We start from the raw sequence: 13,097 nt of genomic DNA on the forward strand, positions 1-13,097 counted from the left end.
GAGTACCAGAATCGACTTTGTTTGCGCTTCCGAACATGTTTTCAAGCCAAATTGTAATTAATATAATATTAGTATTAGGGATATCGTTTTTCGAAATGTAATCCTATTTCTAGATGAAATGAAATTTAGATAAAATGATATTATGTTAACCGTGATTTATAACTTACGATTGTTATCAAAAATGAATGTTAGAGTCAATCGTTATAAAACAATTAAATTATAGAATGTAAGTTTATATTAAATGTTCGTTATTTGAAGAGAACTGCTATATTAAATGAGTTTATAAGAAGTAAAATTATGGCAATTGAGCGTTATGTGAATATTTATGTGATACATTACACACCTCCAAAATTGTACTGATACAGAATGCACTAACAGATGACATCTCGCATCACTTGGAACATTAGTTCCAGCGAAAACTATGATTTTGCACTAAGTGCTTTGTATGCTAACTTCGTAATTGCACTCCGCTGTGTAACAGCGTTGACCACCTGCTGAAGGGACTAGCAGTCAGAAACTCAGTTTAGAGGATGCATTAGCTTAATAACTGCATGGCAATATGCCCTCACAATTCAGTCAGTTACTGAGGATCTTCTACTATAAGTAAAAATTGCACACTAAATACAATAATACAACAATTACTTCGAATTTTGACAAAAAGTCACAAGTCTGTGGAAATGTAAAGGAAAGTTGAAATTTAAAAAAACATGTAGAATATTTAGTACGAATTTTGCATAAAATTTACATAGTTTGCTGTCATATCACGGTAGTATGACCGCTGTTAGCCCGATTTCAATGAAATTCGGTATTTTTTTAAAAACATTGAACAAAACTTTGGAAAAGAAACTAGTTCTTTTTGGATCTAAATCAGGTTTAGATCAGAAAAGTTTAACTATATAACTTTATGTATATTTTATTTATTTTCTCAAACAAACCAACGTTTCGAATTTTGCAGGTCCCATGGTAATATCGGTGCAAACCACCCTGTTTTTATCCCTTCTCTTATTATTTTATCCATGGTTCATAATGCTTGCCATCATGGTGAAAGGAATGATACATCGTGTGGAAAGGCTATTTTCGTCCACCTTAATACACAAAATACATTTTCACCCCTATTTACAAGTTATTAATATTGCAAACTTAATTTTATGATTATTAAAGCGACATCTCTAGTCAGCCGCTGGTAACTGTAAAGGTGTCTGGCTGAGTGAAGAAAAACTTTTATAGATTTCTCACAGATGACGATACGGCCAAAAGTCTTTAAAAACGAAAAACGATCTGCAACAAACACATTGAAAAATTTCGTAAAGTTTGCTGGTTCGTTCTATAGCTCAGATGGGAGAGCGTCGGGCTCGGTATGCTGAAAGCGCTGGTTGAAATCCAGCCGAATCGAAGGAATTTTCTTAGTGTTCGATCTTTGTAGTAATAATTAGAAACTAGTGAAGCAATATTACAAAAAAAACTGAATATCATGGTAGTAATCCATCGCGATTTCAATAAACTTTATATTTATTTCTTAAATAAATATTGAAAAAAAAAAACCAAAAGATGCATTTTAAAATTATTATTCTATATCAAACTCTCTTAAAATAGATAAAGTGTTGTAATATCATTATATTTATTTGATTGACGACTCATGTATTTCACGTATACGTACATTTATACTAAAATAAAACATAAATGTCTTATGCTAAACATATGAATTGAATTGGCCCTAGTATATTTATTTTCTTGATATTCTTACATTATCTTATTTCAGGTTTGGCGTATCCTCAACTACTTATGTGCTGTAAACGTTTATGTGTCGACAGCGGTAAACCCGATCCTCTACAGCCTCATGTCGAAAAAGTTCCGGCAGGCTTTCAAAGTAAGATTTATTACCATTATATGCTACAATGTCTTCGATAAAGTCTATACTAGTTGTAATCGTTAAATGTGCGCAGGCGATTATTCCGTAAATACAAGAGACATCAAAAACCTTTAAATTAAGTTAACGTTACAAAAATAAATTTTTGAAAATAAAACTAGATGTATCTAAAATTTTGACATTAAACGCTCTTATACATTGAATATAACACTCGTAAATAGGTTTTAGTTTCGAACAACTGCTTTGAATACAAAAATTTGTACTTACTAAAAATAAACACGTTTTTTATTCAATTAAAAAATATCAGGCGTGTTTTTTAAATAAGTACCATTCTGAAATAAAAAGTCAACTACTCGTAACAATTTTAATATTACATGCAAACCTGTTAAGGTGTTAAGCAAGGTGACCCGCTATCGCAAAAACTCCTTACCAGTACCCTCGAAGAAATATTTAGGAAGCTAATAACTCGGTAGGAAGGAGAGGCATTAATATCGGCGAGAAAAGGTTAACTAACCTCCGTTTAGCGGATCGGATGACATTATCCTCTTTTCTTCGTCTGCCCAAGAGCTACATAGCATGCTCGAAGATCTAAGATTTGCATAAAAACACACTTTTTGCATCATTCAGGTAATTTGTAAATATAGGATCCCACTTTATAACTTATAAAAAAACAAATAAATAAGTACTAATACATTCCACCTTCAAATACAAAGTTGTAAAATACTTAGTGCACTAAGCCGGGTACAAGTTATTTCCAACACTATATGCAATGTACCATTTTCCATACGTTGTGATTCATCGGTTGTCGGTTTTTCGACAAACACTTTGAATGCGCGCAGTACCGTCCATATATATTTTTTGGTTACTTTGCAAATAATCTGTACTAAACTCAACCGTATTCAATTTAATTTGTTAATTGAGACGTCGATACTTTAGTCAAACTGGTTAACTTTGTCGTCCTGCCGCTGTCTATTTACACAATAACTGTATTAGAAAGTAAGTTTTTACGAAAAAGTAAAAACTTACTTGCGAATGTTTTTATTAAAAGTGAAAACTTACTTTCGAATACAAAGACTATTTCACTGGTAAACATATCAGCCAAATAGTTAGATACTTTTAAAAATACAATTTATTTTAGCAATATAGTTATTTATTAAATAATATTATAGTTAACTTGAAGTTTAAATGCCAAATATATTCATGAAATAGGTACCTAAATATCGACTTAAACACGTTTACTAAGTAATTCCAAGTGATATAAAGTACTTCAGATCATATCGATACCTCCAATGAACACTAACGCCAACTGTATTTTTGGTCATTTTCTGTTATTTTTATAAACAGACTTATTTACTTACTACCACCACGATAAAATCTATGGCGTATTCAACTTTTTCCTGCGGAACCATTTCACGTCATTTCGTATCGAAAATAGCTTTTCTTATTTATCTACAAGTATGTTTTTGAATCTGTAAATATTGGAATACGTTTGTTTACTTTCCTTCTTAAAAGTATATTTACATATTAAAACAACGCAATACGCCTATTTGATTAGAAAAAGACTTAGGCCCCTAATCTATCAAAGCACAGCTGAGAATTACATTTCTCCAATTAATAGTACTCGTAGTCTTTATTCGTAACTCTACACCCCGCCGCTAAGAGCGATTACACACGGCAATTTTAAGCAGTGCGTCTGCAGCGATTCAATAGTGTCTCGCTAGTCGTCTACCTTATAATACACGCAAGACTTCAACAGCGATACAATCGCGATACTGTCGCAGCTGTAGTTATATGATCGCAATGCAAAACACGCGACTACATCGTTGCAAACGCTCTAATGTATCGATGCAACCGCCTATAAATCGGTAGTGTCATGATGCAATCGCGCGTTTCTCAATCGCGCGATGTTTTCGTCGCGCGATTTGCATCGCTGCTAAAAGTCACCGTGTGTAACCGCTCTTACTTAAATTAACTAAATTACGGTAGGTTGTTGGACAACCTTCACCGGAGCGGTTACGGTTGATTTCATAAAACCTACTTGGTGTGGTAACTTTGGAGTTTAAAGGGCCAATATAGTACGGACAACGGCACATCAGACTACACATTTTTATCCGAAAATCGCCTCTATTGCAACGGAACAAAATGCACGTCAATGTGTAGCTTGTTGTGTTGGCGTGTGACATTCTATCAATCCTGATTCCTAACAAAAAAATTTTTTGAACTAAATAATCTAATACGTATTGAAATGACATCAAACTCTGTGTTCACAATTTTAATTTAATTTTAAAGGATTTCCTGAAGGGCCGCAAGTCACATCGGTCAGCTACAGAGACCATTTTTTCTACAACGATACGAAGCAATCACAATAACGGAACAAATACGTTAAGACTCGATTAAACATGGAAATATTTTGTAATAAAAATGTGTAGCTTTATATTAGTTAGTATTATCACGAGGCATTTTCATTGTATAAATCTTCTTACACTGTTGCACATTTCAGATTTGATTTACGTTATTTAGCGAAAATTAACTTCTAAGACAGTAGTAATAAGGATTATATTAATATTTTAATATACTATTTACTTACAGTAATTAAGTAATTAAGTTATAAATTAATTCCCTAACTTAGTATGCCGATCAATAATAATAAGCAATTTTCATGTCTGTATGTTTGTTTTTACACATTCACTGTTCCACATGTAACAAAAATAAAATTACATTGAGAAAGGTGAATAATGTGATCAAAGATACATTATTTGTAAATTTAAATCTATGTCGACATATCCATATTACCTATGTACCTTGAAAAACGTTTTTATAAACAGTTCAGAATATCAAAAGCTGTTTGTGTGTTGTGTATCATACCGACAGATGTGTAATAATATTCGTAGAGTTAATAATATTCGATCAATATGTTATGTGGCATCAAGAATTGTATGTAATCGTCGATGACAATGTTTGCCTTCGTAGATGATTTTTGTCTTAATTGTTTTTTACTTAACATTCAGTTAGTATAAAAGTATGTTACCATATTTGTACCTATATAGGTAATTGCTAAACATGTATTCTGGCATGGGTGTATATACACATTTATGTTTATTAATTTTAATGTGCCTACAGCAATTATTACTGATGAGTATTCTGTATAAATAACCAACCAATGTACAAGTACAAGTACGTGGTACATTTTACTTAGTAGATTTGGTAGACCAGTAGCAGTAGAGATCCTTGTTATGAAGAGTTCATCCAGGGAAATTGTTGCGAGCCGGTCCTATACACGCTCAGTACGAGACGCGTGGAAAGCCGACACAGCCTTTTTTTTTTTTTGACGGGGGGAAATCTTTATGGGTACCCCTGAGCCCAGGGAGACTCAGGGGTTATGTGGGGACTCTCCCTCCACACTAGAAGGCCTACCCCACTAAAACCCCCCCCGGGTTTCCCTCTCGCCGGTTGAGTCGGCGCCGTGGGATCAGTGAACATTCACCACGACAAGCCGACACAGCCTAACGTGACGTTACGACGAAGGGCACTCGCCTTATCATCAGCCACCGGCGACGGTCGACCTTTCTACAGTTTTGTATTACTTGCGAACCAATTTTTTCACTTGATTAAGACGGCGAATATACCTGCTCTATTGTAATACAGTCCACTTTTTATGTTACGTCCCATTAGGACCCTAACAAAAGTACTGCTACCTTACTTATTTCTACCGTCAACAGTAATGCGAGCATTTAATACATTTTTTATAATTATTGTTGAATAGTTAGTAATTATATTGTTTAAGTATTTTTAACAACATTATTGACAGTTTGTAACTTTTTGCGTTTCGATCCTGCAGTCAAACTGCATATACAGTTTTGTAGCACTATGTTTATTTAAATATATTGTACCTCCTTTTTAAATTCAAATAAATAAAAAATAAAATAAATTACAGCATTCCGGTTCTGAAGAGTAACTGTGCTGGTCAAATTATATGCGCATGGGACTTTTCAACTTACGTCTTAGGGTGACAGGCGCAATTACGTGTCGCTTACCATAAGGCGCATGACTTACTCGTCTCATAAAAAAAGGTCGGTCTCAGAAAACAGTCAGGGTTTCCAATCAATTCGTGATTTTAGTTACTACTTTATTTATTTCATTGAATATCATGATATTTCTATATTTTTTGTGAAAATACACCACTAGTTTGTTATTATTATCGATACAAAAATTGAACAACAAAAAGAAAAAATCTTTCGAGTTGACTGGACTCGAACCAGGCACTGTCTGTGGCCACACCGGGGCCACCGTTTTTACTCTGAGTTGACGAACTGAACAACAGCCTCATATCTTTCTACATTAATTTTGATTATAGTGACCCTCCCTACCGACCCTTAGGGTGGTATACGAGAAGGGCGCGAGCATGCCCGCGCAGGTCATAGTAGCGAGCATGCCCGCGCAGAGACCATCTAAGTCAGATCCTTCCTAACCTAACCCCAGGTCAGACCGTTTGTCCGTCTTCATCCGGTTATCTGTAAGGCTAGTGCCTTAGGTGAGCCGCCCCGGGTGCACGTACAGCACCCTCCCTATTTTCCAGATAGGTATCGGAGCTGTAGGCACGCTCCATCGACTCTAAGCCGACTACCACATCTCTTTGGTGGCGGAGCTTTAAGGCACTCTCATTTCCCGAAGCCGAAAAACGGCGTCTCTCCAGTTCCGGGACCGGAGGATGTCTAGCGCATCCTTGTCTGGAGCTAACGACTTAAAGTGCAAGTCACATGCCCCGCGCGTCTCCTCGCCATTAGGCCCTCGTCTACACCGCTACTAAGATGAGCTAGCTGCGCTCGAGACGAACGCCCCGGCCACATGCTACTGAGGCAAACCCCGGCGAGTCCATACCCAACTCCGGGTCCGCCAGAGCTCGGCACAAACGCCCGCCGTACCCTAGTCTTATCGAGCGCGCGTAGTCTCCCCGGAACTTCTTATCTCTCGGGTCTGTAGATAGGAACTGAACAACAGACCGAATCAGCAGTTCTTACGAATTTCTCTATGTGCTTGTTGTAGATGCTTGTATTGAGTTTAAACGACTTTTTGCCGCCAGCGTCACATGTGGGAAATTTATGAAATTAGTTATTACTGTTTTAATGCATGATTTTTTTGGTGGTGAATGTGCACGGACCCCACGGCGCCGACTCAACCGGCGAGAGGTAAACCCGGGGGGTTTTAGTGGGGTAGGCCCTCCAGTCTGGAAGGAGAGTCCCCACATAACCCCTTAGTCTCCCTGAGCTCAGGGGTATCTATAAATATTTCCCCCGGTAAAAAAACACACAGGTGGGAACACCTAACCGCCCCCCTCACCGGCCCCCTAACCGACCCCCTGATTGACCCCCTAACCGACCCCCTAACCGACCTCCTAATCGACTCACTTACCGAACCCTAACCGACCCCCTAATCGACCCCTAACCGACCGTCTAACCGACCTCCTTACCGACTCACTAACCGAACCCTTACTGACTCCCTAATCAACCCCCTTTCCGACCTCGAACTGACACTAAACGAACCCCTAAATGACACCCTAACCAACCTCCTAACCGACCCCCTAACCGATCCCCTAACCTACCCTAACAGACCCCCTAATCCATTCCCTAATTCAACCCCCTAGCCCACCACCTTATGGCCTGTAAATTTATCACAATTGTCAATTCTAATTGTTAATCAAAAACATTGAAAAGCTTGAAAATTGATTAATTGTTAACTGCACTAAACTAACCTAACCTATGTTCGTAATGACACTTTTTTTTATTCGGTACTTTCGGTTTTAATTGTTAATTTCAATTGTTTCTTAGAACATCTAAAAAAATAATATATAATAATAATAATAACGCTCACACTCAACATAGCCCCGCACTAGGGAAACCCTATGTCGCGGGTGCCATGTACACACATATAGACAACCACAAATTACACCCAAACTCACGAAAGAAATAAATGTAGGCCATACAAATATTTCTCCCGGCCCGGGAATCGAACCTGGGACCTCTGCGTGGCAGTCCGGCATGGTAACCGTTCGGCCACGGATGCAGTTTAAGTTTTAAGTTTTAAGTTTAATAACCATCTATTTACGAGTTTTTTCTTAGGTGTCATCAGCACTTGTATTATTTTATATTGAAAATACTCACCAAGTAGTAGAGAAATAAAAATAAAATAACTACACTACCTACCTACTAACTAGGTATCTGGCTGTCAGTCAAGAAAAACTTTCCCAGATTTCTCACAGATGGCACAGCGGCAAAAAAGTCGTTAGAATCCAAAAACAAAGATCCGCACGAAGACAAGCACGTAGAAAAATTCATAAGGTCTGCTAGGTCGTTGTGTAGCTCAGTTGGGAGAGCGTCGGCCTGATATGCTGAAGACGTTGGTTCAAATCCAGCCGGATCGAAGGAACTTTACAACAAACTACCCAAGCAGCACATCTATATCTAAATATATTCTATAAGATATCTAATAGAATTTAATCCGATTGTATATTTTAAGAGTTCAAATTCCCTCAAGATAAGATATCTTGAAGAAGGTTTCAAGATAATTTAATGTAAAAGTGGGCACCACTTTATTAGTAGATCACAAGATTGCTTTGAGAAACTCTCTGTAGGTAGTGTTAAGAGTGATTCCTATCTCTTTTCTCAAGTAACTCTTTTAGAATGCTACAAGACCATTTGTAGAACAGGATAGTCTTGTAGACAGTTTTTAGATAATTTATACTCTATGATAGTTTTCGTAGTTATGATATTTTAAAACCAAAGTATCTAAAGGGTTACAAACGTAAGACGAAATTCTCTTAATACTAATAGATTTCAAGTTTAATGGCTTACAAAATATAAACTATAAAAATTGCAACATGGCGAAATTAGATATAATATTTCTAACTTTTTCGCGTAATGTTTAATGGTTTAGAAAGCGCGAATTGACGTACGACTTTAAATACATGAAATAAGTTTATAACACCAATTTCTTTTTTCTAAAACCATTTATAGAGAAGTGTTATCTGAACCTATATCATAATAAGACTGTTTATGGATTATATGTATTATAGGTATTAAAACATGATATTTAATAAACTTCATATTAGGTAACATTATTGACGACAGACTCAACGGTTTGCTCTGTAGGGGCTGGATGAGAAGGTCCCGAGTACGATTCCCGGTAGGACCAATTTGGGAAATGACCTTTTCTAAATTGGTTCTAGAATGTATGCTCCAGGTAGTGCCCTGGGGTGAATTACATTTCTCTGGTACTCACAGTACCGGGAATTTCCTAATTTGAGATCACTGCAGTGGTGCGGTTGTTATTTTAGTAGCAGTAGCAGCTCCTTCGGAAAGAGTTCGTCATTTCTCTACTTCTGCCGCCAAGTTCCGGTTCCGGTTTTGAAGGGTAAGGGTGCTGGTGAAACTATATCAACACATAGGACTTGTCAACTAACAACTAAACCTCTGAGTGGCACTGCAATTGCTATGGACAAGCGTGTCGTTTACCACCAGGCGCACGACTTGGTCCTCCCGTCACTTGGTATCATAAAAAAATATTAATTTTCGTTTTGTTTTTCTTGTATTGTATTGCATATCGAATAAACTAATTTTTGATACAAAATGGAACCGAGCGTTATTCTGATAACTTTATCAATAGGACAGGACAATATATATAGAATGCATGTACTATACATTCTCGGAAATGGTTGCTCGAAAAAAACAGATACCTTAAGATATTTTATCGAAGTCTGATACAGCTCAGACCCGCACCAGCACCCACGTCAGGCACAGTCATCCATCAATTACAGATGTCTATAATGCTGGTAGAATCTGATTAAATGTAGGTTATCTTTATTAAATTTTTATTGAATTGATATTCAATACTTTTTTGTGAAATTACTCCACTAGTTTCTTATAATTATTAATACAAAGATCGAGCACTCAGAAAAAATCCTTCGATCCGGTCGGATTCAAACCGACGTCTTCTTGCATACCGTGCCAGACGACTTTTTAGTCGTAGCGCCATCTATGAGAAATCTATGAAAGATTTATCACCTAGTTAGTACCTTTACAGCTACCAGTCCTGGCGAGAGATGTCGCTATTTACTGTATTAATTAAATTTTTATTCAATTGATATTCAATTCTTTTTTGTGAAATTACTCCACTAGTTTGTTATAATTATTAAAACAAAGATCGAACACTCAGAAAAAATATCTTCTTAATCTTACAAGCTATACTACTATGAGATTTATTTATTTTGTGTTCCATTATATATGTATACAATATTCAATACAATATAAATATGAAATGTTAATAATGTATATAACAGCAACAGACAGACAACAACATCCAACATCTAACTAGAAAACTTACCATATACATATTATTATAATTTATTGTATGTATACTTCTGCCACTATTTTACGTTGTTTCGAACGTAGACACTAAAACTCTACGACGTATTTCGTAGCGTTTAACTACGCAAAAGAAGCGAGAACGTATATCGATGGTGGAAATTTAAATGCCTTAAGGAATATTCAAGTACCGGTCGGTGCGCGTTCGGAAACGGACGCGCTCCACTACGCAGTGAGAATTATTATTATAATTCCAGTTTCGCGCAGCATATTAGGCCGCTGCGCGTAAGTGGCAATGGATTCCCAACAACTCATAGCCAATGAGCTTTTGGCGTTTATCCGACACGCCATCGATACCATGGACGAGGTCAGCATGAACAGATTTGCAAGTTCAACTTAAATGAGGATGAAATTTGCAGTGGCAAGATGCTGCTGTTTCAGAGCCTCGGCAAAACTGGAAAGATCTCGCCGGAGGGATAGAGGCGTGAAGAGTCTCCAGGATATTATACCACTCCTGAGTCGATGTCACCAGGCTGCTGAAAGATATTACTTCCCTGAAGTCAAGTCTGGCCGAGTTGCAGTTTAAAGTGGAGGCTTCAGATAACACCATAAGTGAGCTGCGTACCCAAGTTGCGTTATTAAGCAACGTTGCTACGGTACGTAGGTCACCAGAAGCCTCTAATATAAACACGCGACGTGGGGCGCATTATGCATCCATCAGCACTGTCGAGTCGGCTCAAATGGTTGCGTCACCGATCTCAGCTGCCGTCGCGCGTGAAGCGCCGCCCCCTGCTGCCCGCACCTCCGTCCCAGCGGAAACGTCTCGCGTGTGCATGTCAGCCCCTGCACGTGCATACGCCGCTGTAGCCGCTTGTACCAGCCGACTCGCCACTTGAAATTCGAGAGGCGGCAATCGGCTAAGAACAAAACCAATCCCCGTGAGCCTGTCTCTGAAGTTGCAAAACCACAGAGGCAGACGGACCTGTGCGATGAGAACAGCTTCACAAAGGTTATGGAGAGGAAGAGGAAGCCCACCAGCCGTAACCTGTGTGGCACAGCACCGACAGGACCTAACTTCCTGCTGCGTCCGGCCATACCGACGACGCTGCTGTACCTGTCACGACTGCATTACTCCGCGAAGTCTGAGGAGAATAGTGGAGTACATAAGACATAAAGCCAAATACACCCTGAGGGTCGAGCGGTTGGAGTCCCGCCACAACGTAAATTTTAATTCGTTTGTGGTGAGGGCACCAACCGAACATCTGTCGACCTTCATGAAGGAAGAGTTTTGGCGGAAGGGTGTCATGTATCGGCCATTCCTCGGCCGGTTACCTGACACCAGATTGCGCCACACGTCGCCGACAAGTGCAATTCGTTTAGTTAGAAATAGTGTTTTCTAATATTGTATATATGTTATTCCTTAAGGTACATATTATATAAGTGTTTTATTTTATTATTATGTATGTTAGTCTATAAGGTATGTATTTATGAGTCTTTGTAACATGAATGCAAATAAATAAATAAAAAAATAAAATAAAAATAAACAATATTTTGTCATAATGGAAAATTTCAAAATTTCTATACATCGACAAAATTATTTCCCTTTATATCGACGTTGGAAATTAGAAATGTCTGTATCGATGTTGGAAATTAGAAATGTCTATATCCACGTTGGAAATTAGAAATGTCTCTAAGGACATCAAAACAATGAAAACTAATTGAAGTTATTTCAAATTACCACAATTGATATGTATATGCGTAACATTAAAATCATTTTCTTTCAAAACATATCATCATTCAAAACATTTTAGAGTTGGTACATTTTATTGGTATACAAGCGTAAGAGAAAATGACTTTAGTTTTAATATTAGGACATTTCAAATTACCACAATCGATATGTATATGCGTAACATTAAAATTATTTTCTTTCAAAACAAATTTCGTTCTTACATTTTAGAGTTAGTGTATTTTATTGGTTGCATACCAATAATAATTATTTTGATTTTATTTTTAGTTTATTTATATTAAGTCTTTTGCTGAAATTATTTCTTATTTGTATGTGACCCTCTGGCGTCACATACAAAAAAGAAGAAGGAAGACGCCAGAGGGTCAATTTCTTATTTGAACATTATAAACGAGACCATATAGACCTTTTATAACGCTGTTTGTCTGCAAACAATCGAATAATATTAAATAAGTATCCTTTCCATAGAAGGGTGAATACGTAACTACAGTCCCTAACAATATGAATAATATTTATCCCTTGGACTTCTTTATTATCTGCAATGTAAGGCTGCAAACTTCAATTTCGTAACTCTTTTTTGGCAGTGTTTCGATGGCTATATTACATTCGATAATACGTAATATTAACATCAATATCACCTGCAATGAATTTATTTCTTCTTATTTTTTATATTATTATAAGATTTTAATCTTTTGAAACTTTTATATCACTGTTTGTAACGACCTCAGTGGTCTAACTATTTACAATGTAGGGGCAGAATGCGGAAATCTTGGGTTCTAGGGGTCGTATTCTAGAACTCTACTCAATTCATGATTTGAGTATGGTTTAAAGCACTCGAAATCGTACTCAAGTCCCTGCCATTAGGGTCGTATTTCCAGTGCTTGTGTTGCCAGTGCAATCCTGACTTGAGCATTGAATAGAGTTCTAGAATACGACCCTAGGAATCGAACCCGAGATTTCCGCATCCTGCTGTAGGATCAATTTGGGAAATGAATTTTTCTAAATTGGTTATGGTCTGGGTCTTCTGGAAAGTGTCCCAAAGTGAATTTCGTTGCTCTGGTACTCATATTAGAGGAAATTCTCTGGAATGAGACCAGTCAATGTCAATATGTATAAGCATTTTTCTTTT

The 13,097-nt window shown here is 37.2% G+C and overlaps 1 protein-coding gene across 1 annotated transcript in view; it reads left to right on the plus strand.

The window, feature by feature from the left end:
• Positions 1–11,252, plus strand: part of LOC113227120 (neuromedin-U receptor 2-like) — a 15,707-nt gene extending 4,455 nt beyond the window's left edge. Inside the window, exons 3-5 of the mRNA XM_026459998.1 lie at positions 1,760–1,867; positions 4,157–4,248; positions 10,757–11,252. Coding sequence (XP_026315783.1) covers positions 1,760–1,867; positions 4,157–4,248; positions 10,757–11,120 — 564 coding nt within the window. The 3' untranslated portion in view covers positions 11,121–11,252. The remainder of the gene's footprint in view (positions 1–1,759; positions 1,868–4,156; positions 4,249–10,756) is intronic.
• Positions 11,253–13,097: the final 1,845 nt, after the last annotated feature.

The sequence above is a fragment of the Hyposmocoma kahamanoa genome, unplaced genomic scaffold (genome assembly GCF_003589595.1).
Source record: "Hyposmocoma kahamanoa isolate Upper Pololo Valley unplaced genomic scaffold, ASM358959v1 202, whole genome shotgun sequence".
Classification (NCBI taxonomy): domain Eukaryota; kingdom Metazoa; phylum Arthropoda; class Insecta; order Lepidoptera; family Cosmopterigidae; genus Hyposmocoma; species Hyposmocoma kahamanoa.